Genomic DNA, 24,978 nt, shown 5'->3' on the forward strand with positions numbered 1-24,978 from the left:
ATCATTTTAAATAGAATGTTACATATTGCACCTGCCCTGATGAGTGGTCCAAAATTGAATGAGATTACGAATTAAAGTACTGCTTAGCACAGTACATGGCACAAAATCAGTTTTCAATAAACTTTGGCTGTAATTGTTGTTAGTATATTATTACCATTACTACTACAAACGATTGCTTTTATAATATACAAGTCTTCCTGGGCTTCTTCTCGCAATAAGTGTTGATTAGCTGGGAAAGTCCTATTTTGGCTCTGGCAGAGCATCCATAAACTCATACCTGAGGACAGTTGGGTTGAGCTCAGCCAAGTGGACAGAAGCACTGCAGGAAGAGGCAGCACAAGAGCCGATTCCCACACTTGCCAAAGCCACACGTAGGGTCTGCATTTCTGGAGACGGGAAGACCAGTGAGACTAAGAAATCTGGGCTAACGGAATCAGCATCCAACAAATGTAGTCAGAAAAAAGACCCTAGAGGTTATTTGTGTGTTTGAAATATATTGCGGAAAATTGTACAGTGGCAGAGAGCATTGAGCAGTTGATAAATTGAGAAATTTAGAATTTCAACATTGGTGGTAAAAAGCACATAAAATTACCAGATTAATTGCAGCAAATCTCTCTGCATATCTGATATTTGCCAGAGGAAAAGAAAATGTGAGTCTGGCAGAAATTTATTTTTACTTGTTCTGTCCAGGGCTTGTTATGCGCTTAGTGTAGAAGATAGGACCATCATGTGGAGAATAGCGGAGTGTAAGACCCAGCTCTAAACTTGAGAATTTTCCAATTAAAATGCAGAATTTAAAGTGACCAGCCATCCTGGTTTTCCTGGGAATTATGGAGTTTTAGCAACGTGGGATTTTCATTGATAAAACCAGGAAAATTCCAGGTAAACCTGGATGAGTCAGTCAACATAGTGTAGATACAACATTGTCATTGGGTGGGTATGGCGTGATAGAGTAAGCAAAGGACTGGACTACTTTGTTAGTGGACAGGCTGGAGAGAGGCTGGGGCTAGAAGAATGTTAGACATAAGAACCAAGAATGGAAACTTCTATTTGGAAAAAAGTGTCAGAGTTTTGGAACCACTAAAAATAAGTTTCAGATAGTTTTTTGTCAATATCAAAAGAAATATAATTATAGCTTTATAATACTGGAAAGAACTCTAGTGTAAGGGAGTAGGCCTGCATCATTAACGATATTCTGAGCAGTAGAGTCCAACTATCTGTAATGCTGCAAAGTACATTCCTGAATTGGGAGATAGGTGAAGAATAGTGCCAGTGAGTTTCTCCTAATCATTACATGTCATCATTCTATTAACTTATAAAGTAATCTAACAGGAAATGGACTAGGCTTTTAATCTGCTTAATTCCTTATTCCCACTGTCCATTCCTTTGCCACTTGAAATGGGGAATTTTTCATTTCCTGAAGGTCACGAAGACTCCCATAAGCAAAGGCTGCAGTCATGGTGACTTAACACCACACTCATGTGTGGATATATAGGGATCAGGAACCTGATTAGTCATCAAAGCTGGTAATTAAAAGCCCAGACAGAAGACATGAGTGTATTGTGTCCTCACATGGGTGATAACTGCAAGACCTAACCCCTCCATGCTTGTTATTAAAAGAATGAATCGCCAAAGGGCAAGTGACCAATTGCACTAAATGGTACCAGTTTGCACATACTTCCAGGATGTGAAGAAGACAAATATATGCCTATGCTGTCCTTTGCTGAATTTTGGCTCTTTTCCCAACAATTTATCAGCAGAATTTGTCGCAAACCTTCAGATTGGCTTTGGAGAATACTTAGCCCTTACTTGGGACCTCTCTTTGCTCCTGGCTTCAGACAAGTGTGACAGATACAATCCCTAAAAGATGAGGAAGAGACATTTCCTTTCCCCAAAGTCCAGTCTTCTCTCACCTTGGGGCACAAAGATGTTGACCAAGAGGGAAAATCCCATCAGGAACATGAAAAGCATCTGGGTTATTCGACGGCCCATATGGTTCAGTGATAAAAGTGCAAGACATCGACCTGAGGCAGTGAGAACTCCAAAGACTACCTGGAACAGGAAAATATTGCTTCCAAAGTGCTGTAGGTTGATAAAGATGCCATAAAAGGGTAATGTGTTTGTAAATCTGTAGTGAACAAAAGAGGAAAGACACATGCCATATTTAGAGCCTACGTGCTGCAGCTGATGATCATATTGACCCAGGCAGCCAGTGATCAATGTACAGAATAAAGGCCCAGTCATGTTTGCATAACACTTCTTTTTAAGATGATAATTTAAAGTTACCATAAATAATTGCATGACAATATGTGAAAACGATACTCCTTCTATCGTTCTCTTGTCCGAGTCCCTAAGTGTTGGCAATGACAGGGAAATAGAATCTGACCCAATCACCGAACTGCATGGGATATAGAAGTTGGACATAGAAGAGTTAAAATTTGGAAATTAGGGAAAGTACACTTTTTCTGAGGGTTATCAGTATGCTGTGAGTCCTCCCTCTCTCCTCCCAACCCCCATACCATGAAGAAATTTCGCTTTGCTCAACTAGTAATTGAAGCTTCAAAGAGACTATGTGAATCCCCTTGATTTGGAAGCACAGTGTCCTGGGCTCTGACTGAATTCTAGGGAACTTAAGGTTCATATCTGACATCCTAAGGCTAAGAGAATACAGGCAGACAAACATGCACCAACTATATGATAGGAAATGAAATCAAAGGTTCCCCCTGGAGATTTACGATTTACCCAGAAAGCATCTAAAGGAAAGGAGTCCACTTCAATAATATACATCGCACAGAGAGAGCTAGAATTCAACATTACAGCAGAAGAAACCACCACAGACCACAGCAATCCCAAGCTAGTAAGTCCTTTCCTGATCATAATCTCTACTTTTTCTTTCCATTCTGATTGTTTAGGATTCAGATATGTGAGTCTGTGACCTAGTAAATAGCGGAAATGTGAAAAAGCACAATGCAGTGAAATGAGGAACAGTATCCTAGGATATGCCTAGGAAGAGGAAAACTGTACACTTCAATAGTTACATTCTTAAGCTTGGCAGGGGTAGGGGGATGTATATATTGTCTTCAAAGTCTTCAAAATTGCCCTTCCTGACTCTACCAAAGTAAATAGTTATATCCCCCAAGATATAATGGACAAGATTTTCTATAGAAACCCTAGTGTTAACACCCCAAATTGGAAACAAATACACATCCACCAACATTCAAGTACATGAAGAAATTGTAGTGTATTCATCTAATGGAGTACTGAAACAGTGGGAGAAAACAACCTACTGCTACATGCAACAAAATTGATGAATCTTGCATGGCTAAGCTTGAGGAAAAAGTGTGTGTCACAGAACCATTTTGTCATTTATGTTATGTGAAGGTCAAGATCAGGCAACAGTCCTCTGTGGTGTTGGAGATCAGAACAGTTGTTAAGTTTTATTTGTCTTGGGAGAGGGCAGTGAGGAGGGAATAAGAGTGGGTCAGTGGTAGTGGTGCTGGCTATTGTTATAGGGGATACATGAAGGGACCTTCTGGAGAATTAGGATTTTTCTATCTTGGTCCGGAAATTGGTTACATTTTTACATATTGCAATATTCACTGAACTGTATATATTCATCATGTCTTCATCTTACTGTTTGCAAGATTTCTTTCAATTAAAATTGAAAACAAAAATGAAAAAATTAAACGCCAAAATGTGTACTGTGATGGAAGTTCTCAACATCAATCTCCAGTGAAGAGACTGATAAAGTGATATGACATAATTAACTCCTCAGTGTATAATCAGTTCCATGTGAGTCTTTTTATAACCCTTTGATGATCTCCAAATATAGCAATCATTTGGTGTATTTTCCTCATCTCTTATTTCCAAATCATCATCTCCCCCTCACAACACTGTTATAACCCTTGAAATAAATAGGTTCATATCCCCACTCCTTTAATGTTGTGATGCACTGTGTAAAGCCCACCTCAAAAAGGACCCGAGACATATCCTTTTACGCATTTTGGGTGTGCGGAACAAGTCACACATAGTAGTTTTGTTCTGTGCTGCCTCCAGCTCCTCCTGCATGGTGGATCTCAAAACCTTCAAAACAACAAACACGTATCATTTGCCAGCATAGTGCCAGGCCTTGTGGTGAGCACTGGCACTCAATAGGACGAGAGAGATATGTTCTCTTTTCTTCTAGTGTAACATATTATACATGCAATCACAGGTGTGAAGTGATATGAAGGAAGATGTAGGCAGTTAAAGGAGAGTCCAGGAAATTATTCAGCCGCAATGGTATTTTGAAAATGAGGGGTGCAGGGCATCCATGAGACTGCATAGGTTATAGATGCAGATCAGGAAGTGAACTAAAGGAAGAGGTAGTTGCTTAGTGCTCAGAGCTTCTTTTACATGAGATGGCCGTGAAAGACTAGGGAACTGGGCTCGCATTCTCATTAGCTGCCCTTGTTAGAGAGCTGGTTTGTCTATCTCAATAAGAAGGCAGATGTCAGTTTTCCCTCCAACCCAGTAAGTGCCTTCCCTGTCTGCCTCACCTCCATGTTCAGAGTTTCTTCAGCATTCTTCCTTCCATTTGTGTGTGCAGCTTTTCTAAGTTCCTTTAAGCCTTCATCTGGTTTATTGGTGACAATCAGCCAGCGAGCAGACTCCCTCAGCCACCTGATGAAAGAAGAGCTTACAAGTGCATTCAACTCTCTCTTACTTATTTGTCTTATGGTTATTGACTACAGATGCTTTTTCCCTTCCATCTAATATCCACCATTTGTAGGGTTTGGGATAGAAACTCATGTTCTATTATACAAATGCTAGGAAAGTATGAGAATGACCACTCCACGTAGTACACCTTCATGGTTCGGAACACAGACTTTGGAGTCAAATTTCCTCTCTGCTTACTTAGCAAAAAATTTGCCGAGAAGCTTATGAACCCTAAGCTTCAGAATTCCTCACATACGTAATTACCTTCCAAAGCTTGACATGAGTTCTAGCAAATTTATGCTCATAATATATATTCTTTTTTTAAAAAAGGAGGTCTCACATTATGAAAACTTAAAGCCCAACAAAGATTGGGAGTACTCTTGCCACGACCAGCTATGTTGGTACCTTACTACACAAGTGAGTCACTTATTTACATCTGCCTCAGTTTTCTCATCAATAAAATGAAGACAGTAGTGCCATCTTCCTTGTAGGGTTGTTGAGTATAGAATGACACAACGGATGAGTCTGACATGGATTACACTCTCCTCTCTCTCTGAACTCACCTTGCTGTTTAAATCTATATCATCTCTCCATGATCGATATATCTGACTCTCCCCTAGACTTGTTTTAAGTGTAGGGATGAAGTTGTCAAAAAATAAATGTTTGTTACAATTATTTAAGTGAGCAGGGAGTGGTGAACACATGATGTAAATCACCCAATCTGCATGACCGTTTTCAGTACTAGAGAAACGTGGCTGCTATTCTGTCAAATAGCTATGTGAATATATTTGCTGCCTCTTCCTTTTATCCAATTTTATCTACAAAAGTGAAAATTACTGAAAACTTCACTATAACCTGACTCCTTCCAAAGCCAAAAAAGAATTGAAGATATTTCTTTTTAAATATTTGAGTCTGTATTCTATGTTAAGGAATATAATGTTGGTATAACTCTATGACCATTCTACAGGGTAAGACTTAAGAATAACGATGGCAGAAAATGCCCAGAACTCCCAGGTGGAAAGTTCGTTGCTACTCCCTATTCTGCTTCTCAAATTGCACTGAGTGAACAGATAAGACGCATGGGGTTTAGGTCTAGATGGTAAGGAAGGGTCCAGGGAATAAGAAAATCAATTATGTCTCAATTCAATATTCATTTTCATACCATGCTCCCATAAGACACAGTGAGAGAGAAGGCTCATACCTTGAGGAGAGAAACAAGGCAAAGAAAGGTACAGACACCACCAGCTGCAGGGTGCGCCACTCTCGAAAGACAAAAGCCAGGCCTCCCAGGATTATCTGTCCCATACTAAGGGCACAAGATACCAGTGTTATTACCATGGCTTTAGACTGAGACCTTGTCCACTCTACAACTGAAAGAAAACCCAGTTAGGATATTAGTGTCAGATAAAGGTGGAATTTCCAGGTCAAATTCAAGGCTTGGAAAATGGAGATCAAAATTAATGACTTACTAAGCATACTGCTATTCATCATGATGGCCATGGAAGAACAACCTGACAAGAAGCGTAGTAAGCAGTAAACGAGGAAGGTGGGAGCAAAGGCTGCGCAGGTCCCAGAGATGGCCAGCAGGAGCAAACAACATCTGAGAACCACCTTTCGCCCAAACCTAAGAAAAAAAGTGTTAGGTTAGATTATGGGAATAATAATAATTTGTGGTAAAAACTTCAGAAAATGAAAGCATACTCTGAAATTTGGAGAATTTTAACAAGTGAGTCTTTGTACTTGAAAGCTTGACAAATCAAGAGCTAAATCAATAACAGACATTTCCTCAAATGTAATGCTCCCAGTTTATAATATAGACTGAGAATATCATATGGTATTTCCATTTTTAGTCTTTTGAGAAATCTCCATACTGTCTTCCATAGTGGCTGCACTAGTTTGCATTCCCATCAGCAGTGTATGAAGTTTCCTTTTCTCCACACCTTCTCCAATGTTTGTTATTTTTAGTCTTAGTGATTATAGCCATTTTAACAGGTGTAAGGTGGTATCTTAGTGTAGTTTTGATTTACATTTCCCTGATGATTAGTGATGTTGAACATCTTTTCGTGTGTTTATTGGCCATCTGTATATCTTCTTTGGAAAAATGTCTGTTGATATCCTCCGCCAATTTTTTGATCGGGCTGTTTGTTTTTTTGTTGTTCAGTTGTATGAGTTCCTTATATATTATGGAGATTAAACCCTTGTTGGTACATGCTTTGCAAATATTTTCTCCCAATTGGTGGGCTGTCTTTTTGTTTTGATCCTAGTTTCTTCTGCCTTGCAGAAGCTTTTTAGTCTGATGAAGTCCCAGTTGTTTATTTTTTCTTTTGTTTCCCTTGTCTGAGAAGACATTGGATTGGAAAAGATCCTTTTAAGTTCAGTGTCAAAGATTGTACTACCTATATTGTCTTCCAGGAGTTTTATGGTTTCAGGACTTATCTTCAAGTCTTTGATGCATTTTGAGTTTATTTTTGTGTATGGCATGAGATAATGGTCTACTTTCAATCTTTTTGCATGTGGCCGTCCAGTTTCCCCAACACCATTTGTTGTAGAGACTATCTTTCCTCCACTGTATGTTCTTGGCACCTTTGTCAAAGATTAGCTATCCTTAGATGTGGGGTTTTATTTCTGGGCTTTCAGTTCTGTTCCATTGATCTGTGTACCTGTTTTTGTACCATTACCATGCTGTTTTGATAACTATGGCTTTGTACTACATTTTGAAGTCAGAGATTGTGATGCCTCCAGCTTTGTTCTTTTCCTCAGGATTGCTTTAGCAATTTGGGGGTCTTTGGTTGCCACATATGAATTGTAGGATTGTTTGTTCTATTTCCATGAAGAATGTCATTGGGATTCTGATTGGGATCGCATTGAATCTGTAGATTGCTTTGGGTAGTATGGGCATTTTAACTATATTTATTCTTCCAATCCATGTGCATGGAATCTTTTTCCATTTCTTTTTGTCATCATCTATTTCCTTCAATAATGTCTTATAGTTTTCATAGTATAAGTCCTTCACCTCCTTGGTTAAATTTATTCCTAGATACTTTTTCTTTTTGCTGTAATTGTAAATGGAATTGAATTCTTGTGTTCTCTTTCTGTAAATTCATTATTAGAGCATAGAAATGCAACTGAGTTTTGTAAGTTGATTTTGTACCTGGCAGCTTTACTGTAGTTGTTTATTATTTCTGATAGCTTTCTGATGGATTCTTTAGGGTTTTCTATATATAAGATCATGTCATCTGCACACAACCAGAGTTTCACTTCTTCACTCCCTATTTGGATTCCTTTTATTCCTTTCTCTTGCCTAATTGCTCTGCCCAACACCTCCAGTACTATATTGAATAAGAGTGGTGAAAGTGGGTAACCTTGTCTTGCTCCTGTTCTCAGAGGAATGGCGTTCAGTTTTTTCCCATTGAGTATGATGTTGGCTGTGGGTTTGTCATATATGGCCTTTATTACGTTGAGGTAATTTCCTTCTATCCTCATTTTTTAGGAGTTTTTATCATAAGTTGATGTTGGATCTTGTCAAATGCTTTCTCTGTGTCTATTGAGATGATCATGTGGTTTTTATTCCTCATTTTGTTAATGTGGTGTACCATATTGATTGATTTGCGGATGTTGAACCATCCCTATGTCCCTGATGTAAATCCCACTTGATCATGATCTATGAACTGTTTGATGTATTGCTGTATTTGGGTTTCGAATATTTTGTTGAGGATTTTTTCATCTATGTTCCTCAGCGATATTGGCCCATAGTTTTCCTTTTTTTGTGTTGTCCTTGTCAGGCTTTGATATCAGAGTGATGTTGGCTTCACAGAATGTCTTAGGAGGCATTCCATCTTCCCTAGTGTTTTTGAATAACTTGAGAAAGATAGATATTAAATCCTGTCTGAAAGTTTTCTCTTTGTTTTTTTTTCTTCTCCCCAAAGCCCCCAATATTCTAGTTGTGAGTGGTTCTGGTTGTGGTATGCGGGAAGCCCCCTCAGTACGGCCTGATGAGTGGTGCCATGTCCACATCCAGGATCTGAACTGGTGAAACCCTGGCCCACTGAAGTGGAGTGTGCGAACCTAACCACTTGGCCATGGGGCTGGCCCCCCTCTATGAAAGTTTGTTATAATTTTCTGGGAAGCTCTCTGTTCCTGGGTTTTTATTTTGCCTTTGTATTTTTGAGGAAGATTAGCCCTGAGTTAACATCTGCTGCCAATCCTCCTCTTTTCGCTGAGGAAGACTGGCCCTGAGCTAACATCCGTGCCCATCTTCCTCTACTTTTGTGGGACGCCCACCACTTGCCAAGCAGTGCCATGTACACACCTGGGATATGAATCGGCGAACCCTGGGCCACCGAAGTGGAACATACACACTTAACAGCTGTGCCACTGGGCCGGCCCCATGGGCTTTTATTTTTTGGGCTGCTTTTGATTACTGTTTCAATCTCTGTACTTGTGATTAGTTTATTCAGATTATCTTTTTCTTCTTGATTCAGCTTTAGGGGGCTGTAAGAGTCCAAAAATTTATCCATTTCTTCTAGATTCTCGATTTTGTTGGCATATAGCTTTTCGTAGTATTCTCTTATAATCCTTTGTAGTTCTGTGGTATCTGTTGTTATTTCTTCTCATTCATTCCTAATTTTATTTATCCAATCTTTCTCTCTTCTTTTCTTTGTAAGTCTGGCTAGGGATTTGTCAATTTTGTTTATCTTCTCAATGAACCAGCTCTTTGTTTCATTGATCCCTTCTACTGCCTGTTTTGTTTCAATAGCATTTATTTCTGCTCTGACTTTTATTATTTCTCTCCTTCTGCTGACCTTGGGCTTTGTTTCTTCGTTTTCTAATTTGGTTAGCTGCCGTTTGAGATTGCTTATTTGGGATGTTTCTTCTTTGCTAAAGTGAGCCTGTATTGTGATGAATTTCCCTCTTAATACTGCTTTTGCTGCATCCCATACGAGTTGGTATGGTGTGAATTCATTTTCATTTGTCTCCAGATATGTCTTGATTTCTCCTTTAATTTCTTCAATGATCCATTCATTGTTCAATAGCCTGTTGTTTAGTCTCCAAATCTTTGTCCCTTTCTCAGATTTTTTCTTGTAATTAATTTCTAGATTCATAGGATTGTGATCAGAAAAGATGCTTGTTATTATTTCAGTCTTCTTAAACTTATTGAGGCTTGCCTGTTTTCCCAACATATGGTCTATCATTGAAAATGTTCTGTGTGCACTTGAGAAGAATGAGTCTTCTGCTGTTTTTGGATGGAGTGTTCTATATATGTCTATTAGTCCAACTGGTCTAGCTTTTCATTGAATTCTACTGTTTCCTTGTTGATTTTCTGTTTGGGTGATCTATCCATTGATGTGAGTGGAGTGTTGAGGCCCCCTACTATTAGTGTGCTATTGTTAATATCTCCTTTTAGGTTTGTTAATAGTTGCTTTATGTACTTTGGTGCTCCTATGTTGGGTGCACAGATGTTTAGGTGTTATGTCTTCTTGGTGGAGTGTCCCTTCAATCATTATATACTGCCCCTCTTTGTCTCTGTTTAGCAGTCTTATATTGAAGTTTACTTTGTATTATATAAGTATTGCAACACCTGCTTTCTTTTGTTTGCCATTAGCTTGGAGTATCATCTTCCATCCCTTCACTCTGAGCCTGTGTTTGTTGTTGAAGCTGAGATGTTTCCTGGTGGCAGCATATTTTGGGTTCTTGTTCTGTAATCCATCTTGCCACTCTGTCTTTTTATTGGAGAATTCAATCTATTTATGTTTAGGGTGATTATCAATATATGAGGGCTTAGTGCTGCCCTTTTATTACTTGTTTTCTGGTTCCCCTGCATTTCCTTTGTTTCTCGTCCTGTATATTTTGGTCTATCAATTGAGTTATGTAGCTTTTTTATGTTCTGTTTCTTTGTTTTCTCCTTATTTGTTATTTGTGTCTCTGTTCTGCTTTTTTGTTTAGTGGTTACCATGAAGTTTGTATTCAAAATCTCATAGATAAGATAGTCCATTTTCTGATTGCTTCTTATTTCCTTAGACTAAACCAATTCAGTGCCTTTCCTCTTCCCCTCCGAAGTTGTTTTTCTCACATCTTATTCCATCTTGTGTTGTGAGTTTGTGATTAAAATGACAAGAGTATCTTTGTTTTTGGTGTTTTCCTTCCCTTTATCTTTAATGCTATTCTTGAGTATTTCCTAACCTGTTCTGATACATAGGTAAAATTTTCTGAGTTTTTCTACCTATTTATCTCCTTACCCCATGATTTGTAACTCCTTTCTCCTTTTTTTTCCAGGTATGAGGTCCTTCTTGTGGATTTCTTGTAGAGAGGGTCTTGTGGCTATGAACTCCCTTAGATTTTATCTGGGAAAGTTTTTATCTCTGCATCATATCTGAAGGACATTTTCACTGCATGGAGTATTCTTGGCTGAAAGTTTTTGTCCTTCAAAGATTTGAATATGTCATTTGAGTCTCTCCTAGACTGTAAGGTTTCTGCAGAGAAATCTGCTGAAAGCCTGATAGGAGTTCCTTTGTAGGTTATTTTCTTCTCCCTTGCTGCCCTTAGTATTTTGTCTTTGTCATTCACTTTTGCCAGTTTCACTAGTATATGCTTTGCAGTAGGTCTTTTTACATTTACATATTCAGGAGATCTGATTGTCTCTTCCACATGGATTTCCATCTCTTTCCCTAGGTTTGGGAAGTTTGTTACGATTTCTTTGCACAAGCTTTCTGCTCCATTATCCTCCCTCTTGAATACCTACAATTCCTATGTTGCGTTACCTAATAGAGTTGGATATCTCTCGGACATTTTCTTCATTTCTTTTTAGTCTTAGTTCTTTCTCCTCCTTTATCTGGAGCATTGCAACATGTCTGTCCTCAATTATGCTGATTTGCTGCTCTGTGATGTCTGCTTGAGCATTGAAGGAATCCATATTTTATCTCTTCCATTGTGTCTTCCATCTCTAATATTTCTGATGGCTTCTTCTTTGTAGTTTCAATCTCTTTTGTGAAGTAGCTCTGGAACTCATTGGGTTGTTTCTCTACATTCTCTTTTAACTCGTGTAGTTGTTTGATGGTAGCTATTTTGAATTCTCTATCATTTAGATTTTATATTTCTGTGTCCTCAGGACTGATTTCTGGGTACTTGTCCTCTTCTCTCTGGTCTGGAGTTTTAATATTATTTTTGATACTGCTAAATGATGTGGCTCTGTTTTTGTGCATCATGGTATTATTTGGTTATGGTTACTGCCTATTGCCACTGGGTAGTGGTCAAGAGTTGTGTATTCTAGCCCTCTGTGTTCTGCCAGGATCCCAAGTGCTGGAGCCAGTGTTGACTGGGTGGGGTGGAGGGGCACTTTCTTCTGTGTACTCTCAGGGCTTTTGCACTCTGCCCTCACTATCTGCTCTCCTGGGGTGTTGTGATGAGGTCATTCCCACATTAGCTTTCACCTCTGTAGGGGCTTTCCCTGAGGCTGTGAGGGCCCTTGGGGATCTTTGATGTTCCAACAATGAACATCCCCACCCCTGTTCCTTCCCATTGGGAGGTTGCCCGAGGCCCCAGATCCCAGTGTTTTGGGGAGTGAGTGAAGTTTTCTCTCACCCCATTCTACCTCCTTGAAGGAGTGATCAACCCTCTCTGCCCTCTGTCATTTGGCTGCGTGGGTCTCTTAGACGTCTTTTGTGTTGTGTTTGGATGTCCTCTCTTGAAATATGAATGTCTTTTTCATTGTATGGTGGAAGGGAGAGATTACCAGTTCAGCTCACTCCACCATGATGCTGACGTCTTTCCCCAATCCTTATTGCTTTTTTCTTTTTATTTATACACTAGAGTTAAAAGCGATTTAAATGCCACCATTAGAGGATTATAATATTCTGTTTGTCTTTATATTTACTGTTAGCAGTGAGGTGTACCCTTTCATACACTTTTACATTGTTATTTAGTGTTTTTAATTCAACACTTCTTGTAAGGCAAATCTTGTGATGATAAATTCTCTCAGTTTTTGCTTGTCTAAAGAAGGCTTTATTTCTTCTTTAGTCTTAAAGGAGAATTTTTCCAGATAAAATATTTTTTGTTGGCCATCTTTTTCTTTCAATATTTTGAGTATATCATCCCACTCTCCTCTGACCTGCAAGATTTTTGAGAAATCCACTGATAGTCTTATGAGAGCTCCCTTGTTTGTGACAAATCACTTTTCTCTTGCTGCTTAATAATTTATTTATACTATGTCTTTGTGTAGACATCTTTGGCTTTTGCCTATTTGGAAACTTTTGGGTTTCATGAATCAAGATTTCCATTTCCCTTTGTAGATTTTGGGAGTTCTCAGCCATTACTTCATTAAGTAAACTTTATGCCCCTTTCTCTCTTCTTCTTTGGAGAAACCCATTATGCATATATTATTTCAATAGATTTTGTTCTATAAGTTACATATGTGTTCAGAACTCCTTTTTCTTGATTGAGAAAGATTGACCATAAGCTAAAATCTGTTGCCAATCTTCCTCTTTTTGCTTGAGGAAGATGGTCCCTGAGCTGAAATCCATGCCAATCTTCCTGTATTTCGTATGTGGAATGCTGTCAGAGCATGGCTTGATAAGCCGTGTGTAGGTCTATGCCTGGGATCCAAACCTGTGAATCCCTGGCCACCAAAGTGAAGTGCACAAACTTAACCACTGCACCACTGGGCCTGCCCTCAGAACCCATTTTCAATCTTTTATTTTTTGTTTCTCTAACTGGATAATTTCAAAAAATCTCTCTTTGAGTTCATTTATTGTTTCTTCTGAATGATCGAATCTTATGTTGAAGTTCTTTATTGAATTTTTCAGTTCAGTCACTTTATCCTTCAGTTCTAGGATTTCTTTTTGGTTCTTCTTTATGATTTTTATTTCTTTATTAGATTTCTCATTTTTTTCATATACTGTTTTCCTGGTTTCATTTATTTGTCTATCTATGTTCTCTTGTAGTTGATTGAGCTTCTTGCAGATGATTATTTTGAATTCTTTCTCAAGAAGTTAACTGGCCTCCATTTCTGTAGGGTCAATTACTTGGGCTTTGTTAGTTTCCTTTGGTAGTGGCATGTCTGCCTGATTCTTCATAATCTGTGTACCTCACATTGGTGTTTCTGCATTTGAAGGAGCATACAACTCTTCCAGTCTTTATGAATTCATTTTGGCAGATAAAGACTTCCTTCTGTGTCCTAAGACTGATGGGACCTCCTCTAGGATCACAGTTTAGTGAGGGTATATCTGGGTCATATGCCTGCTGCTGGGTCCATGGTCAGGTCTGGTCAGTGGGCCTTTATTGATAGTATGGATGGGTGTGGTTCCTGCCAGGTCCCTGGACTGACAGGACTCCTTGCACCCTGGTCAGCAAGGTTTAAGCATGGTCACAGTTCTGTGTCAAGGTCTACGGTAATGTCTAAGAACAGTGGGTCTATTATCAGGGGCATCAAAGGGTGTGGCAACTCCCAAGTCCCTAGGTGTATGGGGCTTGTGGTAGGACTGCAGACATGTGAGGCTGGAACTATGGCTGCTTGGGGATATGCTGCTTCTGGGTCTGTAGATGAGACCATGGTCAGTGGGCCTGCCACTGAGGTGTAGGCCTGCTTTCTCAATGCTGCACTTCTTGATCTTGTGTTTCACTGAGATTTTGCAATCTTTAACCTGAATCCCAAGTGTCCTACAAGGGCACTTTTGTCTGTGAATGACTGCCAAATCATTGTTTGTATGTGGGAATGAGAGCTGGGGCCTTGCTGTTCTGCAGCCTTGCTGACATCACTATTCCATTTTCTTCCTTTTTTTTTTCCTGAGGAAGATTTGCTCAGAGCTAACATCTGTGCCAATCTTGTTCTATTTTGTATGTGGGTCACTGCAACTGCATGCTTGCTGATGAATTGTTTAGGTCCATCCTGGGAACTGAACCCGGACCACCAAGGCAGAGTGTGTTGAACTTAACCCCTAGGCCATGGAAGTGGCCCTTCTTCTTTTTAATGTAGATGTTTACAGTTATAAATTTCCCACTGAGCATTGTCTTCACTACAACCCATAAGTTTTGAGATGTTGAGTGTTTGCTTTAATTCACTTCTAAATATTTTCTATTTTTTTGTGATTTCTTCTTTGACACATCGTTTAAAAGTGTTTTGTTTAATTCCCATACATTTATAAACTTTACAGTTTTCTTCCGGCTGTTGATTTCTAGTTTCATTCTATTGTAATCAGAGAAAATAATTAGTATGATTTTGATGTTTTGAAATTTATTGATTGTTGATTTTGGGCCTCATATGATCTAAGTATGGAGAATTTTTCCATGTTCTCTTGAAAGGAATGCAATTCTGCTGTCACCAGGTAGAGAGTTATATACATGTCTATTAGCTCTAGTAGTTTGTGGTGTTGCTCAAGTCCTGTATTTCTTTAATATTCTTCTGTCTAGATGTTCCATCCATTATTAAAATTGAAGTATTCTAGTTTTCAACTATTATTAGAGAAATATCTTGCCCTTCAGTGATGTTAATTATTGCTTCACGGGTTTGCGGTCTCTATTCTTTGAGGCATATATGGTTAAAATTGTTATATTTTCTTGAGGAATTGACCCTTTAGTCAATATTTAATGTCCTAGTGTCTTGTAGCAGTTTTTGGCTTACAGTCTATTTGATCTATTATTAGTATAGCTAACCCAACTCTCTTTTGATTACTATTTGAATGAAATGTCTTTTTGTGTATTTTCTCTTTCAATCTACTTTCTCTTGATCCAAAATAAGTCTCTTGCAGGTAGCATATATGTGAATCATGTTTTGTTATGGTTGGGTCATGCTTTATTTTTCCATTCTGCAGATCTGTGTCTTTTTAGGAGGACTTAATCCATTCATATTTAAATAGGTTTTTGATATGGAATTACTTCTGTCATTTTACTATTTTTTTTCTTTATGGTCTTATACATTTTTTGTCATTCTTTTCTTCCTTTACTGACTTCTTTTACGTTTAGTTAATTTTGTTTGTGAACTATTTTGAGTCTTTTTTTTGCTTCCTTTTTTGTATGAGATATGTTCTTTGTGGTTACCATGGTGATGACATTTAACATTTAACTTTTAAATAATCTAGTTTGAGTTGTCCTAACTTTTAAATAATCTAGTTTGAGTTGATGTCAACTTCAACAGCATATAAAACTCTGCTCATAAACATCTTCATCCTCCCTTATGGTGTTGTCAAAAATCACATCTTTACAGGGGGCCAGCCCAATGGCTGAGTGGTTAAGTTCATGTGCTCCACTACAGTAGCCTGGGGTTCACCAGTTTGGATCCTGGGCGCAGACCTACACAAGGCTCATCAAGCTATGCTTTGGTGGCATCCCGTATAGAAGAACTAGAATGACTACAGTTATGTTATACAACTATGTACTGGGGCTTTGGGGAGAAAAAAGCATAAAAAGAGGAAGATTTGCAACAGCTCTTAGATCAGGGCCACTCTTTCTCACCAGATAAAAAAGCATACTTAAAAAAACGCTCTTCTTTAAGAAAAATTGTATCTTTACATATTCCATGCCCAACGACATACATTTTTAATTATTTTTAATGAATGTCTCTTTTAAAGCCTGTAGGAAATTAAAAATGGAGTTACATATCAAAAATATAATCATACTGGCTTCTATGTTTGCTTATGTATTTACCTATATCAATTATCTTTATTTCTTAATACAGCTTTGAGTTACTGTGTAGTGTTCTTTTATTTGAGGAGGTCTCTGTTGTATTTTTTGCAGGACGAATCCACTAGTAACAAATCTCCTCATATTTTGTTTATAAGGAAATGTCTTAATTTATCCCTTATTTTTGAAGGACAGATTTGCAGATATAGAATTCTTGGATAACAGTTGTTTTCTTTCAGCACTTTAAATATATCACCTCACAGTTTTCTGAACTCATGGTTTCTGATGAGAAATAGATTGCAAATCTTATTAGCAATTTTTAGTAAGATGTGGGATATATATATATATATACAACTCAGCCATAGATAAAACAAAATAGTGCCATTTCTGACAACATGGTTGGACCTTGAGGGTATTATGCTAAGCAAAATAAGTCAGACGGAAAGACAAACACTATGATTTCACTTATATGTGGAAGATAAACACATATAAGATAAGCAGAAAAGATTAGTGGTATCAGAGGAGAAAGGTGTGTGGGGGAGAGTGAAAGGGATAGAGAGGCACATATGTATGACGATGGCTAAACACTAGACTCTTGGTGGTGAACATGATGTAATCTCTACAGAAGCTGAAATAATAATGTACACCTGAAATTTGCACAATGCTATAAGCCAATATGACCTCAATAAAATTAAAAAAAAGAGCTCACACACAAGATTTGTGCTCTTCAAAAGACATAGTTAGGAAACAATGTGTTAACCACTGAGCAAGTATCTCACATAAAGTATATGCTCAAAAATTTTTGTTACTTGATAAATGGGAAAAAATACACTAACAGATAAAGCAATAACTGAAGTCCTTTCAGCTCATATTTTTGCATTGGGCAATTCTTATTTCATTTTCTTTGATGTATACAAATCCTTTATATATCAAAGTTGATTTATCCATTCTATTGTTGTTGGATCCTTATATTATTTCCAGTTTGGAAATAGTAAATCGTTGCGTGTTATGTGTCAAAAAATCAATGTGATAATGCTCATTTCTTAAATATAAATCATTCAATAACCATTCCAATATCTGAACAAGTTGAACAAAATTTTTTGCAAAAGATCAAAGTTAACCGTATAATAATAACCATACATAAATGGTTTAAACACACCAAAGAACAGGATTGTCATATTAGGCAATAAGCAAAACTCTAGAAAAATTAACTGTATTACAAATGTGTGCAACAACTTCAGCGAAGGGGTAGGGGAAAGGTGTTGATCTGAACCATTTTGGAAATGAGTGGAATGTGTAAGACTAAAGCAACTGCATGTAAGCCCTGCAATCCAGTTAATAAATTTGTTTCCCTGGGGGATACAAGTTAGCAACTCTGACACTGCTGTACATGTATACTAGAACTGAACAAATGACCATATGGATAGTAGTTGATAGAACATAGCTTTCTCACTTTGGAGAGGGAATTTACAGGCAAGCAAGAGTGGAGACTAGAGTGGCCATTATAGTAATGGATTACAGTTGGAGACATCAATATGAACTCATTTTTAGCTTAATATACATACAGATAGTTAGATGTAGAAACATTTATACATGTGTTTATATACATGGTTTAGAATACACACATATAGTTCCTTGTTCTACCAGCTAAGAGGGCTTAGAAACAATTGCACCCCAGATCAAAAAGCAATCCTGGTGCTCTGATATTACTTAAGGTTTTACTTTTCTATTTTTGACATACAAAACCTGTATATAATTGATGTACACAATTTGATGAGTTTAGAAAAAAGTATACACCTGTGAAATTGTCACCAGAAAGCATGTCATACATATTACCAGCAAAGGTTCCTCCTACTCTTTTTTTTTAATTTTAGTAAGAAGCACTTAACATAACAAAAACATAAAAAAGAGGGAGTAAAAGGATAGAGTTTTTGTATGTGAATGAACTTAAGTTCTTATCAGTATAAATAAACTGCTACGTCTTTGAGATGTCTTATGTAAGCCTCATAGTAGCCACAAAGCAAAAAGCTATACTAGATTCACAAAGAAGGAGAAGGGAACCAAAGTATTCCTTTAAGGAATATTATCAACTCACAAAGGAAGACAGCAATAGAGGAAGGAAGGAACAAGGAAAATACAAAACAGCCAGAAAGCAATTAATAAGATGGAATTAGTCAGCCTGGCCTACCAATAATTACTCTAAATACAAACGAATTGAATTCTCTAATCAAAAGACATAGAGTAGCTGAATGGATTAAAAAAAGACTGAGCCGTAATCTGCCTACAAGAGGCTCACTTCAGCCTTAAGGACACAGAGGCCAAAATGAAGGGATGGAAGAACATATTTTACACAAAGGGAAATGAAAAGAGAGCAGAGGTAGCTATACTTATATCAGACGAGTAGACTTTATGCCAAAAATGGTAACGAAAGATGAAGAAGCTCATCACATAAAGATAAAGGGGTCAATTCATTGAGAAGACATATAAATAATAAATAAATACGCAGCTAACATCAGAACATCTAAATTTATTAAGCAAATACTAACATATCTTGAGAAAAATAGAGACAAAAATACAATAACTGTAGGGGACTTTATTATCCATTTCCAACAGTGGATAGATCTTCCAGACTGCAAATCAAGAAGGAAATTGGAACTTTATAACAAATGAACAACAAGAACAGTGTACTTTAGAGCAAATTCCCCTAACAGATACACAGAACATTCCATCAAACAACAGCAGGATACACATTCTTCTCAAGTGCACATGGAACATTCCTCAAAACAGAGCATATGTTAGGTCACAAAAAATTTAGCAAATTTAAGAAGATTGAAATTATATCAAGTATCTTTTGCAACCACAATGGGATAAAACTAGAAATCAATACAGGAGGCAAGCTAGAAAATCCACAATATGAGGAAATTAAATAATTGAAAAAAATTGAGTCAAAGAAGAAATCAAATGAGAAATCAAAAAATATCTTGAAACAAATGAAAATGGCAACATAACATACCTAAACCTACGAAATGCCACAAAAGCAGCTTTAAGATGGAAATTTATAGTAATAAATGCTTATGTAAAGAAAAAAGAAAGATCTCAAATAAACAACATAAGTTTACACCTCAAGGAACTAGAAAAGAGGAATAAACTAAGCCCAAAGTTAGCAGAAGGAAGGAAATAACAAAGACCAGAGCAGAAATAAATGAAATAGAGACCATAAAAACAGTAGAAAAGATGATTTTTTGAAAAAAGGTAAACAAAATTGACAGACTACAGCTAGACTAAGAAAACAGGAGAGAAGACAAATAAAAACATCAAAAATGAAAGAGGAGACATTTCAACTGATACCACAGAAATACAAAGAATCATAAGAGACTACTATGAACATTTACATGCAATGAAGTGGAGAACATAGAAGAAATGGATAAATTCCTAGAAACACATAACCTACTGAGACTAACTCATAATGAAATAGAAAATCTGAATAGACCAATAATGCTTAAGGAGATTTAATCAGTAATCAACAACCTCCCAATGAAAAACAACCCAGTACCAGACGATTTCATGGGTAAATTCCACCAAACATTTTAAGAAGAATTAACACTAATCCTTAAATATTTTCAAAAAATTGAAGAGGAAGAAATACTAAGAAACTCATTTTAGAAGGCCACTCTTTCCGTGATACCAAAATCAGATAAGGAGACTACAAGAAAACTACAGACCAACATCGCTGATGAATATAGAAGCAAACCTTTTCAACAAATATTAACAAACTGAATTCCACAGTACATCAAAATGATCATACACCATGATCAAGAGGGATTTATCTCTAGGACACAAGGATCATTCAACATATGCAAATTAATAAATGTGATATGACACATTAATAGAATGAAAGATAACCATCATATGATCATCTCAATAGATATAGAAAAAGCCTTTTGATTAAAAAAAATTCTTTCTTGATAAAAATGCCTAACTAATTATGTATAAAAGGAATGTACCTCAACATAATAAAGGCCATATATGACAAGCTCACAGCTAACGTCATATTCAATGGTGAAAGGTGGAAAGAGTTTTCTCCAAGTTCAGAAAAATAGAAGGGTGGCCACTCACACTACTCCTATTCAACATAGTACTGAAAGTCCTAGCCAGGGCAATCAGGCAAGAAAAAGAAATAAAGGCATCCAAATTGGAAAGAAAGAATTAAATTATCTTTGCAGATGATATGATCTCATATGTAGAAAATCCTAAAGACTCAACCAAGAACTGTTAGAGCTAATCTACAAATTTGTAAAGTTGCAGGATAAAATAAACATACAGAAACCTACTGCATTTCTATAGACTAACAATGAAACATCTGAAAAAGTAATAAAGGGAACAATCTTGTTCACAATAGCATGAAAAACACTAAAGTACTTAGGTATAAATTTAACCATTAAGGTGAAAGTTCTGGACACTGGAAACTGTAAGACATTGATGAAGGAAATTGAAGAAGATACAAATAAATGGACAGACAACTCATGTTCATGGATCAGAAAAATTAATATTGTTAAAATGTCCATACCATCCAAAGCCATCCTTTGATTCAATGCAATCTCTATCAAAATTCCAATGGAATTTTTCATGGAAGTAGAACAAAGTATCCTATAATTTATATGGAATTCCAAATGACCCCGAATAGGTAAAGCAACCCAGACAAAGAAGAACCAGGCTAGAAGTGTCATATTTTCCAATTTCAAACTAAACTACAAAGCTGTGGTAATCAAAACAGTATGATATTGGCATAAAAATAGACACATTGACCAGTAGAAACAGAATTAAGATCCCAGAAATTAAGCTTCACATATGGTCAACTAATATTTGGTAAGTGAGCCAATAATACTAAATGGAGACAGGATAGTCTCTTCAATAATGGTGCTGGGGAAACTGGATAATCACATGCAGAAGAATGAAATTTGACCCTTATCCTACACTGCTCGCAAAAATTAACTCTAAATGGACTAAAGATGCAAACATTAGACCTGAAACTGTAAAATGCCTAAAAGAAAACATAGCGGAAAAGCAACAATTGTTTGTCTATAATAGCCATCTGAACTGGTGTGAGGTTATATCTCATTGTGATTTTGATTTGCCTTTTCCTACTGATTAGTGATGTAAGCACCTTTTCATATGCCTGTTGGCTATTTCCATGTCTTCTTTGTAGAAATATCTATTGAGTTCCTTTGCCCATTTTTCAATTAGGTGATTTATGTTTTGGTTATTGATTGTAGTAGTTGCCTATATTTTGGATATTAACCCTTTATCAGATATATGGTTTTCAAATATTTTCACCCATTCTGTAGGCTTCCTTTGCATTTTTTACTGGAAGCTTTTTCATTTGACGTAATCCATTTATCTATTTCTGCTTTCATTACCTGTGCTTTTGGTGCTAAGGCCAATGTCCAGAAGTTTTTTACCTATGTTTACTTCAAAATCTACAGCTTAGCTATAAGGCTCCCCATTCTTCACCAAATTTTCTACTCTCACTTCCTGTTATACCCCCTCTTCTCCACACAGAAGACACACAAACACATCTACTACCTTTTGCCCATCTAAACTGAAAAATTAGCATTTTATTGTGAGTCATCATAAAAGGCTTGATCAGAAGATTGGTTGATATAAACAATATGACTCTGAAATCTTTTATGAATTACATTTAGTGTGATGCACTCAGGGTTCACAATTTTCAGCAGAAAGATTCAATGACCTTAGGCTCATATAGGATAAGGACTACTTTATGTTTTGCATTTCCTCTAGGGGAGACCTGAGTGTGTGACTGCCATGGCTGCCTGTGTACGTCAGGATGAGCACTACCAGGTACAGGATACCCCAAACTTCTCACACCATGAATCATGACACCTGAGATCTTTAGATTAATTACCTTATACGGTTGCAAAAATTACCTCTAACAAGCCTTTTTTTTCTTACCAGATCAAACATCCAGATTAAAACCCCAAGTCTTTCTTTTTTGCTTGAGGAAGATTGTCGCTGAGCTAACATCTCTTTCAATCTTCCTCTTCATGCATGTCTTCAGCATGGCTTGATGGGTGGTGTGTAAGTCCACACTCAGGATGCAAAACTGTGAACCTGGGATGCTGCTGCCACTGCCGAAGTGTATTGTTCAAACTTAACCACTATACCACCAGGATAGCCCCCATAATTATTTCTTAATACATCTTCAGTGCCATTTCACTATGCATCTGGGTTTTATAGAAATGCCTACTCATTAAAGTGGGGCAATCATGACCTGACCACCAATCTGGGAACCCACAAGCATTTAGCTCACTGAGTCCAGGAGGCACTTCACATAGAAGCCCTGGTGAAGGCCTACAATGCTGTTCTCCATATCTGTGTCTTAAAAAGCTGAACCCCCTGTCTTGAAGCACCTTCTCCCTTTCCATAGTTTACTCCTTCTTATCTTTCTAAATGAAGTATTATTGTATCTCTTCTTGAAATACCGTTCTGAAATGTGCCCAGGTCTTATATAGATGTCATTTCTGTGTCCTGCACAGAGAGCTCTGTGGCAACAAAATGGCATTCATTAGACTGACTCTAATTCTACATTTCCATCTCTAGCTCCCTGGAAACCAAGGCTACCTGCAACAATGTAATTTTCATACTGGAACTCAGTAAAGACTTCTTAAGGAAAGATGTAATCATAAGTTGATGAAAAGGGTGGCAGCGATCTGGAGACACTCACCTGTCTGAGAGAGGGCCACATACGAGCATTCCCACCAGCATTCCAGCCATGAATAGGAACTGAACCACTGATTTCTGTGACTGATAGTCACATACTAGGTCCCACTGGAAGAGAAGGAAACCAGCACAGAGGAGCTTCACAGCAGCTATTAATCCCTCAATGTTCACTGGCTCCAACAGACCTCAGTGGATGCACTCTCCAGCCTGCCTTTACTATATTTACTAGTCTATATAATTCAAGTCTCAGCATAAGCATGGTCTTCTCTAGAAATCCTCAACTAACTCTTCTAGTTTATACAAGGGCCAATCTTTATACTCACTTCACACTCCATACCTTAGTGGTTCTCATTCTTTGCCACACATCGAAAACATTGAGGAGATTTTTCTAAAAATACTGATGACCAAATTTCACACCTAGACTGAAACACACTCTGATTTGCTTCTCTGACAAGCAGCTGGGGCATGAAGAATTTAAAAAATCAATACAGATATTTCCAATTTGAAACTAGACTGAGAACAAGAGACCAAGGAAGGATAATTTTTCACACATTGTGTCAAGTACTTACTTGTCTAATGTCTTCACACTAGAGTTCAAGCTCTGTGATAGTAGAATTCATGTCTAATTGGTCGGTTTCACTGGCCTCAAATTCAGTATAAGTGCTTGGCAGTTAAAAAGATAAGCAACCACTATTTGCTGAAAGAAAGCCAACTACAGTATATCTACACGGTAACTGAAGACTTGAACTATATTTATTGTATGTTATTCTTAACACCCACACCATGTACTCACAAGAGGTAGATGGGACCTCTTACCTCCGTCACAATGGTGGAGGAAAAGGAGCTTTGGTCATACACCCAGCCATCCACACAGGGCTCCGTGACTGGGTCGGTCATGTTGGGGAAGGTCCCATTCCGATGAAGAAGCTGCCACTCAGGGAGGAGGAAGCGACGACATTTCTCTGGCTTCAAGTTTGAGTCCAGTGGGATGGAGATTCTCAGGAGGACTTCACGGCTGAGGACCCCAGTGTCATTATTAAAGACAGTGTCATTATCAAGGATGTGGACCCAGCAGCGATGACCAGGAATGGCTGCAGTGAAATTCTCCAATAATGTATGAGAGACTAGTATCATGAGAGAAGAAAGAACTAAAACCATCTGAAGGATCTGGAATTTCCCCAGGCCACCAACCTGATCCAGGAGCTCCTCAAAGGCCATTGAGTATGAAGAGCTGATCCTCAAGAGGAGACACAATGACTTTATGTCAATAAGTTTAAAGGGAGGAAAAATTTCCTTTCATTAATTCACATCAAGTCTGTGTGATCTCACACCAGTTTCTCATCAATGGGCCTCACCCACCTCACCAGGGCAGCCGCGCAGTGGAAGCGGTTTCCCCAGTCCTTTTGAATCAGGAGGTATTACTTTTTTAAGAAAGCCACAGAGAAAAGTGCATACCAGAGATACTTCTAGCTGTTTGACAATGAAATTTGTTTAAAGATTTACTGTCTGGATGCACTTGCCCTCAGTGGTTCTGTGAAATTAGCATTGGACTTTGTACATGATCTTGAAATAAACTAAAATGAGCCTGTTCCAGTCTTAAGTCATTTTCAGAAAATGGAATTTGTGAGATACAAAAGTGAGCTGCTTTATGATTTTTTATGTGGAAAGAACAGAAAGCAAGTTTTTTTCTTGTTTAGTACAGATTACATAACTAATGAGTAAAATTAGATTAAAATAATTAATGAATAAAATCCTTTGTTTCTAATTAGAGCAAAGTGGAATATGGTACAATTATTACCTTTTAGCAACTGATATTATGTTCCAGTTTAAATCATACCAGGAACTGACAGTAATTTTCAATTCCTTGAAATGCAGATATGGGAGGGAATCAGTGCTAAGCTCATATAAGCATTTATTTCTCAGGTTTATTTG

The 24,978-nt window shown here is 37.5% G+C and overlaps 1 protein-coding gene across 2 annotated transcripts in view; it reads right to left on the reverse strand.

Moving 5' to 3' along the window:
- Positions 1-24,528, reverse strand: part of LOC106822083 (solute carrier family 22 member 10-like) — a 31,642-nt gene extending 7,114 nt beyond the window's left edge. The window contains exons 1-9 of one of the 2 annotated variants that reach the window (XM_070488045.1): positions 24,238-24,495; positions 23,863-24,061; positions 23,051-23,154; positions 6,168-6,322; positions 5,900-6,068; positions 4,539-4,662; positions 3,968-4,083; positions 1,914-2,128; positions 278-386 (exon numbers count right to left, since the gene is read on the reverse strand). In XM_070488045.1, the coding sequence (XP_070344146.1) occupies positions 278-386; positions 1,914-2,128; positions 3,968-4,083; positions 4,539-4,662; positions 5,900-6,068; positions 6,168-6,322; positions 23,051-23,154; positions 23,863-23,943 (1,073 nt within the window). In that variant the 5' untranslated portion in view covers positions 23,944-24,061; positions 24,238-24,495. Of the gene's footprint in view, positions 1-277; positions 387-1,913; positions 2,129-3,967; positions 4,084-4,538; positions 4,663-5,899; positions 6,069-6,167; positions 6,323-23,050; positions 23,155-23,862 lie in introns of both variants that reach the window. The other variant, XM_014827103.3, reaches the window with a different exon arrangement.
- Between the last annotated feature and the right edge of the window lie 450 nt (positions 24,529-24,978).

The sequence above is a fragment of the Equus asinus genome, chromosome 17 (assembly GCF_041296235.1).
Source record: "Equus asinus isolate D_3611 breed Donkey chromosome 17, EquAss-T2T_v2, whole genome shotgun sequence".
Taxonomy (NCBI): domain Eukaryota; kingdom Metazoa; phylum Chordata; class Mammalia; order Perissodactyla; family Equidae; genus Equus; species Equus asinus.